Here is a 24,480-nt window from a genome sequence, read left to right as displayed (position 1 = left end):
AATGCATACAAAGTTCCAGACTTGGAAGATGAAAAGTTCTGGAGATCTGTTTCACAACAATGTGAATATACCTAGCACTATGAAACTGCACACTTAAAAATGGTTAAGATGGTATATTTTATGTTTTTAAACCACAATTAAGAAACAGCAGTGGGGGGAGGGGCGCCTGGGTGGCTCAACGGGTTAAGCAGCCAACTTCAGCTCAGGTCATGATCTCACAGTTCATGGGTTCGAGCTCTGCGTCAGGCTCTGTGCTGACAACTCAGAGCCTGTAGCCTGCTTCTGATTCTGTGTCTCCCTCTCGCTCTCTGACCCTCCCCCACTCACTCTCTCTCTCTCTCTCTCTCTCTCAAAAATAAATAAATGTTAAAAAAATTTTTTTAAATAAAAAAAGAAATAGCACAGGGGACCAAAATTACCAAACTCAAACTGAACTCTCTGATTGTGCTTAGTCACTAGGTACAGTACCCTGAGTTTTGTTATTGACAACTATGAATTCCTGCTTGTGCAGGAGTCTATACTTAATCAATACAACATCTTTTCTGTCTGCCTCTCCTTAGGTATCACCCAGGTGAACAAGACAGTGAAAGAAGCAGCAGTACTATCCTGTGATTACAACATTTCCACCAAAGAGCTGACAGAAATTCGAATCTATTGGCAAAAGGATGATGAAATGGTGTTAGCTGTCATGTCTGGCAAAGTACAAGTGTGGCCCAAGTATAAGAACCGCACGGTCACTGATGTCACAGAAAACCACTCCATTGTGATCATGGCTCTGCGCCTGTCAGACAACGGCAAATACACCTGTATCGTTCAAAAGGTTGAAAAAGGGTCTTACAAAGTGAAACACCTGACATCGGTGATGTTATTGGTCAGAGGTCAGTGGGATTTTTTCTGATTTGCTATGAACTGGCAGACTCTTGATGCCCTTAAAGACATTCTCCTATCGATTTAGTTGAAAATGTTACCAAAGAGGGATGTATCTGCATTTAGGGTTAAGTAAGTCCGTAATGTAACAATAAACCCTAACTGATCTCTCAAGGCATCCTGGAAATATTGATTAGTGTGTATTTCTTGCATTTTGATAGTTGAAATTCATGATAGTCATCCTGGGGGACTACAGTGACCTGACTTGCCTTCTGAATCATAAGGGGTCACTTTTGATTTGATGTAGCTGTACTGTTAACTGCACTTGATCCAGTAATATATTCTTGTGAAAGTATATTGGAAGGTATAGGAACAATGCAGGCATAAATATTTTTCAAAAAGTATTTGAATACCTATTACTATGGCTATCAGACTATTAATATTTATTATTATATTTGAGGCTCTCATCTAATGGTTATTCCCACAAAGTTAGACATTAGAGGGTTGGATACATAATTTCTGTAACAGGGAAGAAAATTAATTCATGAATCAAAGCCCTACTTACACATCTACTGTGAAGGCAAGCATTTCTTGGGTAGGAAGGAACCTTGCGTTTATCACAGGTGGTAGTTCTAGAGGTCACTAATATAGGCTGAGCCCCCTGCTGAGAAATTACAGCCCTTGACCGTTCCCTCATGCTTGAAATCCAAACACATTTCTTTTTCTTCCTGGAAACTTGGGCCTTTAGTGGAAACCAAACCTATTACTTAATAGAAGATAATCATTAACCTTGATAACAGATCATGTAAGTGGATCCTTGGCAGATGCTTCACTCTTCTTCTCTGTTTTGGTCTCCAGCTATTTTGAATCTTTCACTTTAGCACCCAAGTCACTTAAAGCTTAGTAAGTGAGCCAGTTACATGGAATGATCTTAAACGTCACTCTGTATTCTCTGCTCATGAAGATAGTAATTATTTACGGGTGTGATTTTAGATGTTCTTCAAAGCCCGCCTTCTCCAAAATTCCAACCTGCCTTGATTCTGAGAATTCCCACCATTATTGCTGCTCCTACTTAGTTTCGGCATTTCCCCCCCATGAGATCTCTGTTAAAAATGAAAATGTTTTACCTGGGGAGGAGGTAGCACCACAAACATATTAAACTATATTAGTTAATGCATTAGCTGTAGTCAGTCCTCTAATAGAATACCTAAAGGGAAGTTGGCTAAGGACTATGTATATTTTGATAGAAAGATAAAGAATAAAACCCAAGGCAGAGTCTCAGGGAGTGCAAGACTATACAGGAGACCAAGGTCAGCTAAGAAAGCAATGTGAGGGGCGCCCGGGTGGCTCAGTCAGTTAAGCGCCGGCTGCGGCTCAGGTCATGATATCACGGTTAGGTTCATGGGTTCCAGCCCCGCGTGGGGCTCTGTGCTGACAGCTAGCTCAGAGCCTGGAGCCTGCTTCGGATTCTGTGTCTCCTTCTCTCTCTGCCCCTCTCCTGCTCACACTATCTCTCTCTGTCTCGCAAAACTAAATAAAAGACATTAAAAATTTTTTTTAATTAAAAAAAAAAAAGAAAGCAAGCAATGTGAGAGTGCTGGGGGCCTCAAAGGGGCTCGGAAGGGCGGGGCGATGGTGGGCACCGAAGTCAGAAAGGGGAAGACAAAAAGGGAAACTTTGCCTGCTTCATTTGACTCAGAACCAATCAATTCTGATTTTTCCATCTCAGTCAGTTAGAGCAGTGCTTCTCAAATGTTAAGGTTCCTATGAATCACTTGGAGATCTTGTTAAAACGCAGAATCAAATTCAGTGGGTCTGGGGCGGGATCTTCAATTCTGCACTGACAGACTGCCAGGTGATGCCTGTGCGGCTACGGTATGGTGCGGGAGGTGCGTTCTGGTGATACCTGTACAGTACGGACCACAGTCCGGGAAACAAGAAATTAAATAATCACTTACTTGATTAGGGTGATCAACTCCCCATTTTGCTAGGACTGAGAGGTTTCCTCAAACATGAGGTTTTCAGTGCCAACCCTGGGAAATCCCAGGCTAACCAGGACATGTTGGTTTCTCTACATTTGCCTAAGATCGCAAAATGATATTATATCAGCATAGCGGTATATAAAAGCCTCCATTAACCAGCATTTGGAGGAAAGAGCTATACCAGTTAATATATTAACTAGGCTGACTGATGTTTAGCTAACACATGTGCACTTCTTCTCCAATAAGATATTTTTACCCTCCCCATTAGGAGTGGTGAAAACATGGGTTAACTCATTAAAATGAAATACAAAGGAGTAATTCTTTGATGGTTCACAGTCTTGCAAGGCCTTAGGTACTGTTACCGTAAGTGGATCACCTCACTGAAGGGAGCAGAGACAGCTGAGGCCTAGCCAGACCTTGCAAAGATGGTTTTTAATATACAGAATATTTTAAATATTCTTGTGGTTCAGTATCTCTCAGAGAAGCGGAGTGCAGAAATGAACATGAATCATAATTTAAGATATGAGTTACTTGGATTTGTTATTCCAGGTTAAAACACATAACATTGGTGTTATAAGAAACAAAGAAAATATTCATTTTTTTTTTAAAGATTATAAGTAACTTCTATACCCACCTTGGGCCTTGAACTTACCACCCTCACATCAAGAGTTGTGTTTTCCACCAACTGAGCCCCCCAGTGCCCTACAAAGGGATATTCTTGATGTCAGCTACCATTATATAATGATCTCATCTTGTAAGATAAATTAAAGGAGTAGAAATGTCAACTAAAAATGGCTCAGGAAAATGTCAGACTTAAATTAGAGACAGAGTTGATTCAGAAAAGGTGACTTCACCTCCAACCGAATGTAAGCTTTTCTTTTTCCTGGCAATTATAATCACTTGTCATAACTTCCCCTTTCTCTTATTCACAGTTCTGCCGGATGGTTTGGGCAGTTTTCCCCTGGGCAACTTGATATAAATGAAGGAGCTCATCCAAGAGAGGGCAAATTTGAGACCCACCTAAGTCAGTCTATTAACTGATTTCCTGTGTGTCAGTCTCTATGCTTTATGATTTATATTAATGATGTCTTTTAATGCTTACAACCCTGGAGGGCGGGTGTTATTCTCCCCATCTTACAGATGAGCAAAGTAAAACTGAAAGTGGTTAAGTGATTGGCCCAGGGTTAGAGGGCAAAACTGGTTTTAAAGCTCGCTGTTGGATCTTGCCCAGCCTGTGCCTTAAAGGAATCTTTATGACTCATGTTGTGATTCACAGATGGTCTCTTAAAAAAAAACACCCCAGCTTTCTAGAGAAGCACAATCCTCATGAGTGGCTTCAGCTTTGCATTGTATGTCTTGTATTAAAAGAAAATCCAAGTGGCACAATTTGTTTACATTTTGATACTTTTTTTTAAAGTAGGCTTCACACCCAGCACAGAACTCAACATGAATGTGGGGCTTGAAATCATGACCCCGAGATCAAGACCGGAGCTGAAATCAAGAGTCAGACGCTTAACCAACTGAGCCACCCTGGCATCCCAGTGATGCTTTCTAAATAAACTCTTTTCTTAAAAAAACAAACCTGCTGTTGATTACCATCATGCTATACTACACCTCTTTGTAGAACTCCAAATTGTGAGAAGAAAACTACCTGTATAGATGAGATGAACCATCTGGGACTTGGTTCCCCACATTCAGGCTGAGAAGTGTGAATTTCTTTAGGCCTAAGTATAAGGAAGAAAGCGGGTAAAGGAGCTTTCTCCCATGTTCTCTGCAGTCATTTCACCAGGCTTTGCTTTGTATCTACTTTAGTATCTTATTGGAAGTCAAGTATACAAATGAAAGAGTGCCTCAAGCATCTTGGAGGGATGCTAGGGAGTCTCTTCTGTCCTTGTAACACATATCAGAACAGGAAGGAAGTCAGCAAAGTATAGCGGTTGAGATCACAGGCCCAGTGTTGTACAATTTGGACAGAGGTTTATCTTATTAAAGACTACTTTTGAATAAGTAAGGGAATGCTAAAGAAAATTTAGGGTAGTGGTTATCTCAAGTATGGGAAATAGGGAGACAACAAAGCTGTGACCATACAAGTAGATTTGCACCAGTTAGAGTCAATATGCTGGCTCGTAAGTCGGATAGTGGGTTCGTCGGTGTTTTTTATAATACTAATTAATAAATAGATCAATAAAAGAGCCACTTTATATACCTCAAATATTAGGAAGGGAAGAAAAGAAAGGCAGGAAAGGAAAAGAAAAAGCAGGCAAGGGAAGAGAAGAGAAGGAAAATGAAGCTTCTGGTATCAGAAAAACTTGAATTTACACCCAAGTTTTGCCACTTACTCATGACTTCTCTCAACCTCAATCTGATTATTTATAACATGGAAATTAGGTTAAATCATATGAAATTGCTGATATTTGGTCTCCCTTGATGTACACCTGCCTCCTAGGGTTATTGTGAAGATGAAATGAGGTAGTATCCAGACCTAACAAACATTAAGAGTTCAATAAATGTTGTCTATTATTTTTCTCTTCATTTATTACAAATGCAAATACTATGTCAATATCTATTCATATAAATCTACTTCTTTCTATAAGTGGCCTCTTACCTCCCTCAAAAGTGATGAAGAATTGGGGTGCCTGGCTGGCTCAGTCGAGAGAACATTTGGCTCTTGATCTCAGGGTTGTGAGTTTGAGCCCCACATGAGGTTTAGAGATCTTTAAAAAAAAAGTGATGAAGAATTGTTATACCCAATTCAAACCAAAGTTAATCTTTGGATTATACATAAGCATTAATGATTTGTGGTAAGTTGTAAATTATATCTTTTATTATTATTATTATTATTATTATTATTAAAGCTAGAGAATTTATTTAAAAAAAAAACCAAAACCTCACTCCTCCCACCCTATCCCCCAAAATATAGTGATATGTACTTATATCCTTGTTCTTTCTTTAGCTGACTTCCCTGCCCCTAGTATAATTGATCTTGGAAATCCATCTCATAACATCAAGAGGATAATGTGCTTAACCTCTGGAGGTTTTCCAAAGCCTCAGCTCTCCTGGTCGGAAAATGAAGAAAAATTAAATGCCATCAACACAACAGTTTCCCAAGATCCTGAAACTGAACTCTTCACTATTAGCAGTGTACTGGATTTCAACATTACAAACAACCATAGCTTCCTGTGTCATGTCAAGTATGGAAACTTAATAGTATCACAGATCTTCAACTGGCAAAAATGTAAGTAATGTTGTCCTGGGGACTTTCTACTATGTAGAATTTAAAAAAAAATAACTCAGCCAGATGCATTGTAGAATTGTACATATTGACTTTGATAGCATTTCTTGTAGTATTTTTAGACCCAAAAATGATATGGTGACATAAGGTCACTGTACAAGGTGTGACCATAATATTACTAGACTAATTCTATTTTATTAACAAGCTTTCTAAAATTGAGACATCCAAATATCAAGTATTCAGCTTAGGAAGTTATTATAACAATAATGTTGATATTGGAAGCACTAAAATTTGTCCTTCTTTGGACTTGCCATTTAGGGCTTTGGTGCTTTCTTTTGGGGCATCTCCTTCCCATTGTCTCATGGTGTCAAATCATTGTCTTTTGTGATTGAATGTGCCTTTTAAGAACTGCTGGTTCATTCAGAACCAAGTCTAGTAAAGAAGGTAAATGACAGACCACTTGAGGGCAATGCCTGAAAAGAGAGGTCATTTTTGCCCATGTACCAGGACCAAATACTTTACCTTCCAGGTAGTAAACGTACAGAATTTTCTGTCCCCAGGAAGTGAAATCATTTGAAAATATAAAATGGAAAAAGTTAGTCTTATATCAATTTATACATGTTAAACCCTTAATAGGTTATTGCAGAATTCAGATACTTGAAATAAATGTCTAACTTATATGTTGATTATGTGGAAGACCAGCAGGCGTCTCCCTCACCCCTAGGCCCACTCTTAACAACACATTTTATTAACAACTATGGCTGCATAGTATTAAACAATATACTGAATTTGATATACACTGAGGGGCACATGGATAGATAATATAATATATGATGTATAGCATGTCTTCCTCTGATCTTTACTTGTAATCAAGGAAATATTTTAGATAGTCTAGTAGCTCATTCTGGTGAATGATTTACTCTAGATCTTTCCTTCTTGAGGTGAACTTGTTCATTATTTTCCTTAATAGGTAGTGAGATAAAATTTCCTGGGAAAATTAATTCAAATACAAACAAAGTTTTGACATGATTTTATTAATAGTCCAAGCAAATTTCTTTCATCTTTTATGTGTTCTAAACAATGTATAAAAATAAGGTTTGAATCATATAGTTTATTAATTCAGCATTACTTTTCACTTTATTAACACATTATTATTTAATCAATTTTAGATTATTGTGATTAAGGCAGGGAGTAAGTAGTACACAGACAGTAATAGCAGCTTCAATCATCTTATTTTGGACATTATGTTTGGAGTATGAATGTATATGATGTTTTAGACAGGAGTTGGCAAATATTTTGAGAAAAGTAATATTTCAGTGAATGTTTTAGTCTTTGTGGGTCATACGGTCTCTGGCTGGCAACAACCCAGTTTTGCTGTTACAGCATGAAAGCTGCCAGAGACCAGACATAAATGAAGGACATGGCTGTGTTCCGACGCAATATTCTAAAAAAGAGGCCCTAGGCCAGGTTTGGCCTGTAATTTGCTAACTTACAGGAAATGTAGTCTATTCAAAAAAAAAAAGGAGCTGCTATTTAAAGATGATTTTGACCATCCGGCTTTATCATCTTTTCCTTAATATGCCTTCTCTCAAGTCTTCCCTCATGCTAAGGATGAAAAGTATCCCTTTTCAGTCTAATGAAAAATACTAGCTCTTTGCCCTCTTTGGTCTACATCTACAACAATTAATGGAAAGATGATTAAATGCATGTGTTTATTCATTTCTTGGTTCATTCAATCTTTATTAAGGAGTTACCAGCTATTAAGCATCTTGCTAGATACTAGTGAGGCTTTGATGGTCAGAGAGCTTTAGTATATGAATATTTCAAATCTCATTAATTGAACTATAGTCATTGTTGAGAGTCAAAAGCAAATAATGCATTTGTGGGTGGTCAAGGGCTGATTGCATAAACAAATGAAATTAGGTGTACAGTTCATAGAAATTTATGTCAATGTGACTAAAACTTTAAGATAAATATACTCACTCAAAAAATAAAAAATAAAAAGTCCAGGGGCACCTGGATAGCTTAATTGGTTGAGTATCTGACTCTTGACTTTGGCTTAGGTCATGATCCCCAGGTCATAGGTCTGAGACCCATGTCATGCTACACACTTAGCATAGAGCTGCTTAAGATTCTCTCTATATATCCCTCTGCCCTTCTCTGCTCTCATGCTTGCTTTCTTTCTAAAATAAAAACATGAAAATTAATTAATTAATTAATTAATTAATTAAAACTGAAAAACACAAATTTATTAATGAAACGGATTGGGTCCATGATTCTTTCAGTCTAGGTCTGCCCAACTGGTTAACTCTTGATATAGTAGAAGGCACATAGGTGTGTGGAGGGGGTAAATCAGGGCGTCCCACTCATAGTGTATCTGATAAGCATGTATAGATGTCCTCACATAACTCTGCAGTTAGGACTCTGAGTCTGTGCTGTGGTGCATTGACTAGGTTTCTAACTGACATCATGACAAAGCCAGTTCGCCACTACTAGTTCCTCCTTCTTTCTGTCAAACGAACATCCTCTTTTTAGGCTGAGTGAGGCTTCAGGATGGGTGGGGGGTGCCTTCCTTCTGAGAGGAAGCCAGGAATGAGTTGGGATCTGTGAAACTTTTAGACTCCCAGGATAATAACCAGAGCCTCCTTGTCACTCTGGTCAGTAGAGGCCAATCCTGGTAATCACGCATCTTCATGCAATCTGGTGCTTTAAATAAAAAGACAACCAATGTTCCTTAGTTTCTAAGTGGTAGGAGCACTATAACCAAATGTGCATTTTAGAATGATTACTGGGGCAGAATGTGTAGAAATTATTAGAGTCTAGGAAACCAGAGGCAAAGAGACCAGTAGGGAGACCACTAGGCAGGAGAGAAGAAAAACTAAGGCAGTGGCTGCATGAGACTTTGGGAAAAGGAACCAATTGCAGAGGCAGCCTGAATATGGAATAGAAAGTCCATGGGAACCTACTGGGAAGTGAGCACAAAAAGAAGCCTTTACTCTTATTTGGGCAACTAATGGTGTTGCTGCTCACGGAGGTGGGTGAATATAGGAGGAAGACATGCCTTGGAAAGAATATAGAGAATTCAGTTTAAATCAGGTGGAAATGCTAGCATCCAGCCATCTGGTTGGCAGCTGGAAATTCAAATCTGGAGTTCAGAAATGAGATCAGAAATATGATATACAGATTTAGAAATCAGATGGTATTTTAAACCTTGGGTGTGGATGAGATCACCCAGGAAGACTGGGGCTGGAGAGAGGAGAATGGGACCACAGATGGAACCATGAGAGTCATGGTATTTAAAGAACAAGAAAGAGTCTACAAAGGTAATGGAGTCAGAACAAACAGAAACGGAAGAAGGTGATGTCATAGAAGTCCAAGAAGGAGGCTTCAGCTGGGCCAGATGCGGGTAAGAATAAGCTAAAGACCAACACTCATCCTCAAGCTGTGGTAATCAGAACAATGAAAAGCAGTGAGTTAGCAAATGTTCAATATTTATTTGTAAACTGTTCCAGAGAAATCAGAAGATGAGCTGCTAATGTTCCTTTTGTGTCCCTGCCCTTTCTCCAGATGCCATTGCTAACTATTCCTCAAAGCGGTTGAAGAATAAACAGTGTAACTACTGCTCCTGATCAGTAGGGACAGACGGCTGTCCCACATACCTGTCTGCTCTCCACCCACATCGTTCCTTGTGTCCTCTGTGTTCTCTCTGTGCCCTGCGGTCTACAGCCGCCAGCCGGCATGCAGAGCTCCCCTCCAGGAAGACCTCACCCAGCACCAAGCCACATCTACTCTTAGTTCTTTGCTATGCCTCTTCTATCCTTCCAGAATCTCTAGGCTGGACAGTGAAAATTAAATGTGTATCTAAAAATAAATACAAAAGAGCTCTTATAGCTTTAGGCTGCTGTGAGGTGTGTGCGTGCGTGCGTGTGTGTGTGTGTGTGTGTGTGTGTGTTAAGAGAATATGCTAAGAAAAAGGGAAAAGCCATGACAGATCTAGAGAAAGAAAAATAAGACATATCTAGAACATGGTGTCAAATAATTATTAATAACACATAGTACTATCAGCTATAAAAATGAGACATAAAGACAAGAATGCTTTTTAAAGTTTATTTTCTTACAATCATTTTAATGTCCATTTAACTCAGTAAATGAAACTTTGCAAATGTCTTTTTCACATTTGATATCTGACATCGGGATATTAGTTACTCACAAATATGTGTCTGATCAAAGACTCATGCAAGACAAATGCAAGCAGCTGCATTGTGGATGAGCACAGAAAGAAGTGAAAAATACTCTCTATAGTTGAGTCCATATAAGAGGCATAGAATACAGCAGATGGAAACACATGAGACCTGACACTCTTCTTTTCCCTCCACAGCAGAGCCACAGCCTTCTAATAATCAGTTCTGGGTCATTATGCTGATCTCAGTAATTGTTGTGATTGTTGTGTTCGCTGTACTGACCCTATGCTGCGCAGTCTACAGTAAGTACTACTGTACTATCATTATGACCTCGGCTCCTGGAAGCCCAAACTCTATCAGTGTGGGTCAGCGTCTCTCTGAGGGTCTAGCTTAGGTTATAGCCTCTTCTTGTTTTATGAAAACTTGAGTGTTTTCTTTATGTGTCTCACCAAATTCTGTTCATCCACTGGACAGACATTTCTGGGACACCTACCATGTGCCCTGTTCTCTACTAGACACTGGAGTTGTAAGCATGAGGAATCACTGCTCATAAGGCACATTCTGGTTTACTCCTTTTATTTTCCTCCCTAACTTTTTATTTTCTTGGAGACACCGAGTCTTGCTAAGTAACTTGAAAACACTTCTGATGCAAAGTGATATTCTAATCTTTGATTTTCAACTGGAGAAAAGTCAGAATGACATGGTTTGGGGTTAAGACTCATCCCACAAGCAAAATAAAGAGGTCTGGTGGGCCCAAGGATGATTTTGATACAGACTGCCCAGTCTTACCCCTCTAGTTCAGATTTCTCATTCTTTTTTTTTTTTTTTAGGACAGATTTAAGAATTTTTTTTCATTTTAATTTTATTTATTTATTTATTTATTTTCCTCCATAATATTTTATTGTCAAATTGTTTTCCATACAACACCCAGTGCTCTTCCCCTTAAGTGCCCTCCACCATCACCACCATCACCACCATTTTTGAGAGACAGAGAGACAGCACAAACAGGGGAGGGTCAGAGAGAGAGGAAGACACAGAATCTGAAACAGGCTCCAGGCTGTGAGCTAGCCGTCAGCACAGAGCCCGACGCAGGGCTCAAACCCACGAATCACGAGATCATGACCTGAGCCGAAGCCGGAGGCTTAACCAACCGAGCCACCCAGGCGCCCCTATTTATTTATTGTTTTAATTTTTATTTTTTTTATTTTTTTGAGAGAGAGAGAGAGAGAGAGAGAGAGAGAGAGAGCGAGCATGAGCAGGGGAGGGTCAGAGAGGGAGACACAGAATCCGAAGACAGGCTCCAGGCTCTGAGCTAGCTGTCAGCACAGAGCCCAACATGGGGCTCAAACCCACAAACCATGAGATCATGACCTGAGCCGAAGTCAAGACGCTCAAGCAACTGAGCCACCCAGGCGCCCCCAGGATTTCTCATTCTTAACACTACTGACATTTGGAGGCAGCTAATTCTTTGTTTTACGGTTCTAGTCTGTGCATCGTAGCCTGTTTAGCAGCATCTCTAGGCTCTACTCACTATATGCCAGTAGCACCCCTGCCCCAGTTGTGACAATCCAAACTGTCCCTCTTACATTACAAATGTCCTGGGGTGGGGTGGGGGTGGGGAGGTGGTTAGCAATCCCCCTGGTTTAAGACCACTGATCTAGTTCTAAGCTAGCAAAGGCTTGCTGAGATACATGGGCGCCATTTCAGGGAAACTCGCCCATCTAAATCTTTATTGTTTGTGCTGGTTTTCAAGGACGTCCTGAAAGATGGAGACAAAGAGAAACGGGGAGAGCATGGAAATGGGAAAGATCTCACCTGTCCACATAGGTTCTGCAGCAGCATCGTATAAGCAGAGCATCTGGAGGTAGCCCCTTTAGCTCTTCTCAACCAGGGTACAATATATGACATACATGGATTATGAGACACAGTGCTTTCTTCCTCTTAGCGCCAAATTCAAGCTCTTTCCCACACTACCACACCTTCTTAAACACCTAATTCAGGTTACTCTAAACGGATGATCAGCATCTCTTTCTCCCAACATATGACTTGCTTATTGTAACTTCTTTCTTTGCTGTGCTATTCTGCCATGTTGAAATGTCTCCCTCCTGTCAGTCAGCTCAGTGTCTCTCATTATCTATAAAACACTACTTTAATTGGGGTCACTTACTGGTCACTCCGTACCACCTCAGTAACAGCCTCATTGGTCTCTCTGCCTCTCACAGAGCCATCCTACTAACCCAGTCACAGAGCTGAATCTCATCATCACTTCATGTCTTTTTCACACTTACAAAGTCAGAAGAGACCCTCAGTGCCCACTGGAAAAGTTTCAAAACTTTTAACTTTCCACGTTTCAGTTGACCTCTTTAGTATAAACATTCTCAGTTCTTTGAACTGTTCTCCACAGAGTAGTTTTCAGAAGTTTTCAGCTTCATTGAATACACTAGATGTCAGCAAATGGAGTCCAGGACTTTAGATATGGTCTAATTCTACACACGGTGGGAAAATTCCTAGCAGGGATCTGAAATATTCTTCCTGTTAAGGAAGCCTAACACAGTGTCAGCTTTTTTTAGTCACAATATTAACTTACATCAATTTTGTGTTATCCTAAACTACCCAGTTCTTTTCACATAAGAGAAACATTAGAATCCACGAGATTCTAGATCCAGGGTGGTTGATAGCCTCCATAAACAGTGCCGTTTTGACTTATGAAGTCAGGGTGAAAAAGCATTAGATATGAGAGTCTCTCTGCTGAATCATTAACTGTGAACTTGCAGGAAATATGGCAGATAATCATGTTGAGGACACCATGAAGACAGTCAGCCAAACCCAGGATGTGAGAAATTATAAGACAAATGACCCAATTTCTTCAACAAATAAGTGGCATAGAAGTGAGTTATAGATCAAAAGAAACCTAAGAGACATATGAATGAAAAGTAACATTGTTTCTTATTTATTCTATGATTCAAATAAGCCAATTATCAAAAAACATTTTTTAGATAATTGGAGAAAATTGAACACCCGTCTGTATGTTAGATGTTAATGAATTATTTATTAATCTTGTTAGATATGATAATGCTGTAGTTATGCTCATATAAGCATCACCTCTGAGATATGTACATACTCAGGCATCTGCACGTAAACTGATGTGCTATCTGGGATTTAAAATTCTCTGAAGAAATTAAAATTTGGATAGGCATAGGGAAAGATGAAAGTGAATAGTTGTAAACTAGTGAGGAGGCCCATGAATTCATTGAATCCCATCTATGCGATGTATGAGCCTCTCTGAAATAGGTTGGTGCCTTTGGGCCATTAGTATGAATGTAACTTTCTATAGTGTTACTGTCATTGAAGAAATAAAGATGCTTTCACAGAGGGAGGATAAAGAAATGAGAGTCTATGGAGTTACCTTTACAAAATAAAAGGAAATGAAATCTTAACACCTGAGATTTATATAATAGGGTATGTTTTACAGAAGCTTTATTTCATTTTAGTCTTACAAGAATCTCCATGAGGAAGTTATCTCCATTTTATAGGAAAGAAACCTGAGGCACCCTCCCAGGGGCTGAGTGATTTGCTCAAGGTCAGGCAGGTGAGGAGCAAAGCTGGGACTCACACTGGGCATTAAGCTCAGGTTCCTTCCACACCATAGCAGCCTGCACACATTTTCCCCACAGCAGTCTCTCAGTATCCTAGCCTGATTTCTTTTAACTTCTTTAGGATGCCCTGTCCATGATGTCTCCCTCAGTTCTGTGATTACCTAGAGCTTCCCTGACTTTCGTTACTAACAGTCTTCTGCTCAGCTGGCTGCCACCTCATGCTGAAGCTAAGGGTCCAGTCCACACCGCCATCTTGTCCGGTTCAAGCAGCAATGCCTTTGAACTGCTGTAGCAATGCTATCTCTAGCACATCACATTCCATCTTGGGTTTATTTTCACGTGTTGTGTCTTATATTCTTTGCTAAATTGTAGACTTATTGAGAACAACCAGGCCTGATACATGTTTGCCTCATAGGCAGAAGAGTATTGCCTTGATCAATAACGTTTGGGTGCTTGATAGCTGGTGCTTAGTGTTTGCCTCATATTTCATGTAATAAAAGTTGTCAGACTTGTCCTAAATCCTCCCGTGATTCAGACCTCTCTTTATATTCTTTAGCCATCAAGATTAATACTTACAGCACCCCCTCTACTTGGGAGCACCTATGTGATAAAAAATATAAAATTTTAAAATGCTTTCTTCCTTTGGGAATTTAGGGTTTAAAGTATTTATTTATTTGTTTGTTTCCTCAGGTCCCATCTCCATCTTAGATTGACCTCTTCTTTGAATTTCCTCAGATGGCCAGGATTATCCCGTCTTGTACTTCATGTGTCTGTTTTCTAGGAGCCTCTTCCTTTCAGTGGCTCTGCAGAAAGTGACTAGTGGGATACAGTGGGAACATTAGTAGCTCTGGTAAGCTTGGTCAAAGAACTTAGAAACACAGAATTGCCTAAGCCTGAAAGAGACACTGGAAAATACTTGTTAACGACAAGGATATCAAGGCGCAGGAGGTGACCTGAATGATCAAGGCCAGAGCCAGAACCCAGATGTCCTGTCTCTGGTGCTCTTTTTCATCATTAGTCTGGGGCTGTGCTATTAGTTGGTGTATACACACCAGCCAAAATGCTTCTGGAAAAAGAAATTTGTCCACTGTCAAGTCAACTTTACAGACCTGATCTGATGCAACACGGGAGGACTTTATGTTGTAGGAAGCAATCTGATGCTGTGTGGGTAGCGTGCTGGTAAGCACGCCAATGAGGATGACGGAAACATTGCTGATGTATAGCCAGTATTTCATTTTTCACTGTGCTCTCCTCTGTTGCTTTTCCACTTCTCTATCAGGTTCTGGAGAAAGACCTATCCAAAACTAATACCCTCTCAAATGTAAGATGAATGAGTTACAGACTTCAAGACAATAGCCAGGTTGGAGAGGGATAGTCGCATCCTACTGGTTCATATTGGACTGATAATTTCCTTAACTGGCTTCATGTTGTTTAACCTCATTTATAAAATATTTATGAAAGTTCTCATTTAAAATGAGATAGGTTTTTATTGTATATTACTAAACAGTAAGCTATCTTTAGAAATTAATTGAGGTAATGAAAATAGCATTCCATAGGGCTTCCTCAGATCACTAAAGTGGCTTTTCCTCTTTGGTATTTCTGATCCTTCTGACATCAGCAGAGAATTGAAAAGAAGTGGCAAACTGCGATTCCTGTGTTACTTACTCAGGAGTCCCCTTTCTCTGAAGTTGCCTGCCACAACTCAGTGGACCAGAAGGTGATCCTAATATAAGCTGGAGGAATAAGATATTCTCATTTGAAAATTTGAAGTTGGATAGAAAGTTGACCAAGTATCTCAAATATGGCTAGATGTAAAGCAGTTAATTTTGGTAGCTATACAGGGACAGATTATGTTATATAGTCTAAGAAACAGAAGTACCCTTTTAAATGGTTGCTCTCAGAACAAAATCACAGAAGAAAATAAAAGCAGGAGACTGACAAGAACTTTAAGCAAAGAAACAAACAAAAATAGGGAGTTGCTGCATTTAGTTAATATTAATAATTCTTAGACATGATCAAAAGGAGACCTCAGGAAGTAGTCACAAAACAGAGGACACCTAAGAGAGGTTATTTATACTTAAAATAAGTTATATTAAATTACTACATTTGATAAATGTGTCAATACTATTTTTTTTAAAAAGTCGTATTGTACCTTTATTCTGACACTTTTGTGATATTAATAAAATTATTTTTAAAACCAACCACCTAGTTTTATAATTTCTATTTGGGAGAATTTAATCTATGTGTATATGAATAAAGCAATAAAGAGATTGACTGTCAATTTGTCAGCAATTTATGAATGGGAAAATTAAGAAAAACAGGTTTTATGGAGCGTGGTGAGAACATGTAAGTTGTGGCAAAAATATACTTGTGCACGGGGCCTTCTAACTACGACTGTTTGTTTTTCTATCGTTCCCTGTGGGCCAGGGCATTGTGTTACGCTCTACATGCATTATTTCATTTAATACCCATTCTGATGTGCATGCTGTTTCATTTGATACAGGGGGCGGCGGGGAGGACTGAGACTTCAAGTAAAATGGCTTTGCTTTGGTCACATGGGTGCAAAGCCACATGACCGGCATGCCAAGCCAGTGAGCTGCCTCCAGAGCCCACGATTTCTGGCACTACATCACGTGGCTACTGCTCTTGAGAATGGTTGTTTTCAGGGCAGGAACCAAAAACAAAGAGGTCAAACACCTGAACAAAGCACTAGATGTTTTTCCCCCTTAATACACTGAGTGCACTGTTTCCCCCTCATTTAGGAAAAGTTTCAGTCTGCATGCCAGCTTCCTTCTTAAGGAGCAAGCCCCTGTAATGCAGAGACTGTGTATCTATGCGAAGTATCTTCTGCATATTATAGTATAGACACTTTGACAGCAACACCATGAGGGAAAAAAAAAAAGATGGGCTGCTTTTTAAAAATAATGCTTATCTCCTTCATTTTGTTAAATTTATAATTTATTTCAAATGCCATAGGAATTATCTTTTTTATTAAAACAAAACCAAACCCTACTGCATACTTAGGCCCACAATGTTTCTAGGATCCAAAGGCACAGGGTCTCATCACAGACCCATTTGTCTTACCTCGTGACACCTCCTCCTTCTAGTGATTGAGTATCCTTTTAAAAGGCTGCAAGAATAAACATACAACATACAGATTTCAACTCCAATCTTGGGAAATTTTTAATTTACTATTGTAAAATTCAGGGAAAAGAAATATGTATTGATTGATCAATAAAGATACAATGTCAAATATATAGATCAATCAGGAAAGACTATGTATTTAAATTTAAGGACAAGTATAAAGAGAGCATACAATGTCCAATTCTTGGGTTAAAAAAAAGAGAAGAGCAAGTCACTGCCACTAGAGGTGCCAGCACTTGTATCTGTCAGCAGGCTGACCCAGGGGAAGCCTAGCCTCTGGCATTCAATGGACAGGGCAACAGAGATCCCTTCAATGTGCCAATGAATTTTAAGTCCAGAACATTTTCAGTCTTTCTCTTGTTTAGGTGTTGATGAAGGATTTCTAGGAAGATTTAGCAGTGCTTCAATTTTCTTAACATCATCTTTGGATCGATTTTTCTGTAAGCTACTTTCAATTTCTTCAGGGAGGAGTTCAGTAAACTGCAGTCTGGCTTTGCTGTAATAGGAGAATGAAAAGGATACGTCAAGTACTGCTCCGTTTCTTTAGTTCTTAGACAGATTTTTATTTTAGCTTATTTTTCTTTTAGAGAGAGAGCAAGTGTGTGCGCAAGCTAGGGAAGGGGCAGAGGAAGAGAGAGAATCTCAAGCAGGCTCCACCCTCAGCCTGGAGCCCAACGTGGCTCAATCCCACAATCCTGGGACATGCATGACCTGAGCCAAAATCAAGAGATGGATGGTCAACCAACTGAGCAACCTAGGTGCCCTGATGTTTTAAAAAGATAGTGATTTGTCTTATTCTCTCTGTGACTTATGAGCAAACATTGGACCTTCTTTGCTCTCCTACCCCATTCCACTCACATGCTGACAATTCTCACATCACCAAAATGGACACTGCTGTGGCAGCAGCTCTGATCCCTATGATATTCCAGAGCTCATGCAAGGGTATCATGCAGGAGCTGAAGCACCCTGAACTGAAGTGTGAGCATTGCAAGCGGGCTGTCCTGTTGCCCGCAGGGCTGCGGGGGTGTGAGTGCCCTGCCACTCCATTAACTCTCTGTTGCCAGACCTTGTGGGAACTGCACAAAGGCTGTAACAACGGTAAACTCAAGATAGAAAAGTCAGATGGGACAACACTATAGATGTATATTTACAAGGAATTCAAATCTAATTTCCAAATAACAGATCAGTTCCTTTTCTAAATCTAGTATCAGTGTCTTCCTTGAAGTGATTATCAATGTCATCGATGACTTTTTTCTCAACTCTTTACAACAAGGTTTGACCATTTCAATTCTTCCATATCTCTATAGCCAATTTTCTGTATTTTCCTAAAGTTTTAATTTTTTTGTTTTTTTGAAAGAGAGAGCATGAGCCAAGAAGGGGCACAGAGAGAGGGAGACACAGACTCTGCAGCAAGCTCCAGGCTCCAAGCGGACAGCAGAGAGCCCAACACAGGGTTCAAACTCACAAACCTTGAGATCATGACCTGAGCCGAAATCAGATACTTAACCGACAGAGCCACCCAGGTGCCCCGACCAGGTTTCTATGTTTTCAGCTCACTAAGACAATGTTTTATGTTATTTTAATTTCTCTATAATTATTTTCAAGCAAAGAAGCAGGCATATAAGTTCTCAACTGTTATTAACTATTTATTAAATTAACTCCTCTCAGGAGTCACATACATACACACACACACACACACACACACACACACACACGTATATACACATATATATGCATAAATTTTCGACACTATTTCCTTTTGCCGAAGTATTCTTACATTAGTGTAATTCAATTCAAGTTATTGCTTTTAGCCATTCTTGAGGTTTTCCATCTCTAAATAACTGATCAACTGCTCTCATTATTTTTCTGCTTTCCCTTTTTTATTGAAATACAATTATTATCTGTTCATATTTTTCCAAATGTTAATTCTTCTGTAACTTTCTATACTAAATTCAAATACCAATATACTTTTCTTACCTTTCCAATTTCCTTCTCAAAGTTTCCTTTAAAAAAAAAAAGCTCTGGGGCACCATGGCTCAGTCAGTTAAGCGTCTGACTTTGGCTCAGCTCATGATCTCACAGTCGTGGGTTTGAGGCCTGTATCAGGCTCTGTGCTGACAGCTCGGAGCCTGGAGCCTCCTTCAGATTCGGAGTCTCCTGTTTTCTCTGTCCCTCCCCCACTCATACTGTGTCTCTGTCTCTTTCTCAAAAGTAAATAAACATTAACAACAACAACAAAAAGCTTCATCAACAAAACTAAAAGGCAACTGATGAAATGGAAAAAATTAGTTGCAAATGACATATCAGATAAAGGGCTAGTATCCAAAATCTATAAGGAACTCACCAAACTCCACACCTAAAGAAGAAATAATCCAGTGAAGAAATGGGCAGAAGACATATATAGACACTTTTCTAAAGAAGACATCCAGATGGCCAACAGAAAATGAAACAATGCTCAATATCACTCATCACCAGGGAAATACAAATCAAAACTACACTGAGATACCACTTCATGCTGGTCAGAGTAGCTAAAATAAACAAGAGATTATAGATGCTGGCAAGAATGTGGAGAAATGGGAACCTTCTTATACTGTTGGTGAGAATGCAAACTGGTGCAGCCACTCTGGAAAACAGTGTGGAGGGTCCTCAAAAAATTAATAGTAGAACTCCCCTATGACCCAGCAATAGCACTGCTAGGGATTTACCCAAGGAATACAGGAGTGCTGATGCATAGGGACAATAGCCAAATCATGGAAAGAGCCTAAATGTCCATGAACTGACGAATGGATCAAGAAGATGTGGTTTATATGTACAATGGAATGCTACTTGGCAATGAGAAAGAATGAAACCTGGCCATTTGCAGCAACATGGATGGAACTTGAGGGTATTATGCTAAGTGAAGTAAGTCAGTTAGAGAAAGACAGATACCATATGTTTTTACTCACATGTGGATCTTGAGAAACTTAACAGAAGACCACTGGGGAGGGGAAGGGGGAAAAGTTATAGAGAGGGAGGGAGGCAAACCAAAGGAGACTCTTAAATATAGAGAACAAACTGAGGGTTGATGAGCGGGGAGAGGGGAAAGTGGGCGATGGGCATTGAGGAAGGCACTTGTTGGGATGAGCCCTGGGTATTGTATGGAAACCAATTAGACAATACAATGTATTAAAAATAAAATAAAATTCACTTGTACAGAACCCCCCCAAAAATAATAAAATAAAATAAAAAAGCTTCTTATGACACCTAATGAACTAGAAAAGAGCTAACAACGCTTTCATGCTTTTACTGCTCCATATCAGATTTTATCCTGGCATTATAATTTTAAATGCTTTACTATAGAACTTAGAAAACTGTATATCTCACATACCCTCTTACTATGAAGAGGAATGAATGAAACAAACATATGTTGAGCACTGTAGTATGATTCTGCCCTTAGAATGGCTGAGGAAACTGAGGGCTTGAAGTTAAGGAAACTACCTAAGGTGATAGAACTAATTAATATTCTAGATGGGATTTAAACTTTGTTTTCAAGGTTTCACTGGCTGCAAAATCAATGTTTTTTCTCCTATAGAACCTAAGTCCTCAAACAACTGATCTAGAGATATTAAGAATTTCCATGTGAGTATATATGTTTAGCACAAAGCGGAGTTTTAAGTAAACATGTAACAAAAACAGAGACTGCTTATCTATTCAACTACGAAAGTAGAAGCAGTTTAGTCAGCACGCAGGAAACAGAACCGTGAGAATCATCTGTACCAGGAGCACCAGACAGCCCCATATAAGGTGATCTTATAAAGAATCAGCAAAAAGTCTACTATCGGTCTGATAACTGTACCCCAGGGAACGATCAGATGGAACAGGTGGAAGTTTTCATCCTCCTCAGTGGCATACAGTCCATGAGCAGCCACTATAACGACCTAATTCATGTGCATCCACACAAGAAGCAGAATCTCTGAATGTAGAGACTTAACATGCCCTGTACTATTCATAGATGCATGAGGAAACGAAGATATCACCTTGTAAATAAAGCCAAGTAAAACTCACTCATTGCTGTCCATTTCTTTTAGGTCATTTCCTTTGCAGTCAAGAACACAGAAAAAGAGAAAAAATGTGCAATCAAGGGAGATTTGTAACATTTTAACTTAAAAAAAGGTCTCTAAAAAATGATCCTCATCAGATTAAAAGTAAAATTAGGTTCTTTCATTTTTCTATTCCTTCATTAAAAAGATTAAAAAATCAGGTAGGGTACAAATTGAAGAAAAAGAAACTCTTTTCTGAACTCACAACCCTGAGATCAAGGTTCCCATGCGCCACTGACTGAGCCAGCCAGGTGCCCTAGAAACTCTTCTTTGTTTTTAAAAACTTTTTTATACATTTATTTATTTTTGAGAGACAGACAGAGACAGCACAAGCAGGGGAGGGTCAGAGAGAGAGGGAGACACAGAGTCTGAAACAGGCTCCAGGCTCTGAGCTGTCAGCACAGAGCCTGACGTGGGGCTCAAATCCATGAACCGTGAGATCATGGCCTGAGCCAAAGTCAGATGCTTAACCGACTGAGCCACCCAGGGGCCCCCAGAAACTCTTCTTTGAATTGAGTGGGAGTTTAGAGTACCCGGGTTAAGAGAACACCACAATGGGTGGGAAAGTCAGGTACCTTTATCCTCACCTGCTCCTTACCTCTCTTCCAGTTTCAGCTCACGGAGTGCTTTGCGATCCTTCTGTGTTCTCTCTTGGACAGTCTCACCACAGAACTTCTGAAATGCCATCAACAGACTTCCTACAGGAGTGCTGAGGGGGAAGCAGAGAAAGCTTAGGGGAAAGTAGCCATTAGACCACACACCATGTGAGAGTCTGCTAAGGCAGGAGGAACACTGACTGAGCTGCTTGTTCCCTGACAGGTACAGGAACTCTACAAGGTGTCCTTGTCAAATGAGAAAAATTATGAAGGCAACTTCCTTCCTGGTCTTCTAAACAGTAGAGAAAAACAATCACTGCAACTTCCTAAAATTAACTGATATAATAAAACAGGTCTATAAATTGGCTCTATTTTATCATGAATGATAAACTGGGAAAGTATATACTTGTGGCAAGTTTTAGTGAGTAGCTTTATACTGAAGATTTCTCAGAAATGAAATTAATAATAGGAATGGTGCCAAAACCTCCAGGAGGCAGGAACTGTGAAGAGCATGTTTGGTTGGGGGAAGGATACCACTGGCTTCTGGCAGTGGAACCACCAAAACATCCTAAACTTCAAAAGTCTGGCACAACAGTCTCATTCACAATGTCAACAATTACCCATCGAGAAACTGATTTAGATAACAATTATTACAGTAAGGGAAGGTTTTGGTTCTTATGTTCTCAAACAGAAAAAGTTTTTGACTCTGAGATAACTTAAATTCCCTCTGGCTACAACGTAAGTAAGCTCATTTGAAAAATTGCTTTAGGGGTGCCTGGAGGGCTCAGTCGGTTAAGCCTCCGACTTCAGCTCAGGTCATGATCTCACGTTTGTGGGTTCAAGCCCCTGACAGCTCAGAGTCTGGAGCCTGCTTCTGGTTCTGTGTCTCCTTCTCTCTCTGCCCCTCCCCTACTCATGCTCTGTCTCTCTCTGTATCAAAAATAAAAAATAAAACATTAAAAAATTTTAAAAATAAAAAAATAAATGTCTAAGTACAGAAAAAGTATTTATATGAAAAAAAAAGAAAGAAAAATTGCTTTGGCTAAGTGGAAACATCCAAAGACAAATGGATAAAGAAAATGTGGTTATCTACAGTGGAGTATTACACAGCCTTTAAAATGAAGATCCTGTCACATGCTACAACACAGATTAACCTTGAGGATGTTATGCTAAGAAAACTAAGCCAGTTACAAAGGGACAAATAATATATGATTCCATTCACATGAAGTATCTGAAGTAGTCAAAATTGGGGCGCCAGGGTGGCTTAGTCGGTTGAGCATCCAACTCTTGATTTTAGCTCTGGTCATGATCTCACAGTTCATGAGTTTGAGCCCTATGTCGAGCTCTGTGCTGACATGTGGAGCCTGCTGGGAATTCTCTCTCTCTCTCTCTCTCTCTCTCTCTCTCTCTGTCCTCATCCCACTTACACATACACACTCTCTTTCTTTCTCTAAATAAATAAACTAAAAAAAAAAAATAAAGTAGTCAAAAACAAAGAAACAAAGTAAAAATGTGATTGCCAAAGGTTGGGGGCAGGGGGAAGAGAGAATTAATGTTTAACGGGTACAGAGTTTTCAGTGTTGCAAGATGAAAAAGGTCTAGAGATCTTTTGTACAACAATGTGAATATATACAACATTACTAAACTATACACTTAAAAATGGTTAGGACGATAAATTTTATGCTATGCGGTTTTAATGACAATGAAAACGAAATTATTTTTCCTGCTAATTTCAACAATTTGTCCTTTCAAACCAAGTTGCTATATTAACAACATAACAAGTGGTGCCTGATTGGCTCAGTCGGTAGAGCGTGTGACCCTTGATCTTGGGGTGGGTCCTGAGTTCAAGGACCATGTTGAGGACAGATTTTACTAAAAAGCACATACAACACAATATAACAAAAATCATGTCAGCAATGGATTATGACATGCTGAATTTTTAAAATAATTTTAAGAAGAATCCATAAGTTTAGCGTAACCTCCTTCTAAATAGGGGATAGAAAAAGGGAGAGGGTGGGTGGAGGCAAAGGGAAAACTTAGGTGAATGCCAACTACAAAAAACAGAAGAAAAGACAGGACTAACAAATCATTTTACAACCATCAGTAATAACTGATTATAGCAACAATTATAAAAGATCATTAAAACCACTAGGAAAAAGATAGTTGGAGAACAGGCTATTCACACAGTCTTAACCTACAGATTATTTACTAATTACAACAGGAAAAATGTACCCAATACCAAATGTGATAGGCAGAATCCTAAAATGGCTACCCAAATTATCCCACACTAATTTCTCAACTATAAATGTATTATGCCCATGATTATGTCACACAGCAAATTTTATAGATGTAATTAAGGTTAGTAATCAGCTGAATTTGAGTCAATCAAGAAGGAAATTATTGGGGCGCCTGGGTGGCTCAGTCTGTTGAGCGTCCGGCTTCGGCTCAGGTCATGATCTCACGGTTTGTGGGCTCGAGCCCCGCGTCGGGCTCTGTGCTGACAGCTAGCTCGGAGCCTGGAGCCTGGAGCCTGCTTCAGATTCTGTATCTCCCTCTCTCTCTGACCCTCCCCTGCTCGTGCTGTCTCTGTCTCTCAAAAATGAGAGATGCTTTTTAATGTAAAAAGCATTACAAATAATTTTTAAAAAAAGGAAATTATCTGAACCCTTTAAAAGCAGAGTTTCTCTGGGGGCAGAAAGAAGTCAGAGAGATCAAAGTATAAGAAGGGTTCAACATACTGGCTGCTGGTCTGAATGCAGAAGGGGCACTATGGCAAGGAACGTGCACGTCTCTAGCAACACTG

The 24,480-nt window shown here is 39.5% G+C and overlaps 2 protein-coding genes across 7 annotated transcripts in view; one reads left to right on the top strand and one right to left on the bottom strand.

The window, feature by feature from the left end:
- Window positions 1-16,217, top strand: part of CD80 (CD80 molecule) — a 30,926-nt gene extending 14,709 nt beyond the window's left edge. For 4 of the 6 annotated variants that reach the window (XM_029939381.1, XM_029939380.1, XM_029939379.1 and 1 more), the window contains 5 exons: window positions 561-878; window positions 5,803-6,084; window positions 10,460-10,564; window positions 12,016-12,126; window positions 14,549-16,214. In XM_029939381.1, the coding sequence (XP_029795241.1) occupies window positions 561-878; window positions 5,803-6,084; window positions 10,460-10,564; window positions 12,016-12,089 (779 nt within the window). In that variant the 3' untranslated portion in view covers window positions 12,090-12,126; window positions 14,549-16,214. Of the gene's footprint in view, window positions 1-560; window positions 879-5,802; window positions 6,085-9,648; window positions 9,984-10,459; window positions 10,565-12,015; window positions 12,127-14,548 lie in introns of those variants that run through there. The other 2 variants (XM_029939377.1, XM_029939378.1) reach the window with 2 other exon arrangements.
- Window positions 16,218-16,826: 609 nt separating this feature from the next.
- The window catches only part of TIMMDC1 (translocase of inner mitochondrial membrane domain containing 1), a 21,630-nt gene continuing 13,976 nt past the window's right edge, over window positions 16,827-24,480 (bottom strand). The window contains exons 4-5 of the mRNA XM_029939366.1: window positions 21,680-21,790; window positions 16,827-17,498 (exon numbers count right to left, since the gene is read on the bottom strand). Of these exons, the coding sequence (XP_029795226.1) occupies window positions 17,348-17,498; window positions 21,680-21,790 (262 nt within the window). The 3' untranslated portion in view covers window positions 16,827-17,347. The remainder of the gene's footprint in view (window positions 17,499-21,679; window positions 21,791-24,480) is intronic.

Source organism: Suricata suricatta, chromosome 5, assembly GCF_006229205.1.
Source record: "Suricata suricatta isolate VVHF042 chromosome 5, meerkat_22Aug2017_6uvM2_HiC, whole genome shotgun sequence".
NCBI classification, from domain to species: domain Eukaryota; kingdom Metazoa; phylum Chordata; class Mammalia; order Carnivora; family Herpestidae; genus Suricata; species Suricata suricatta.
This window is presented reverse-complemented; position numbering and strand designations above follow the sequence as displayed.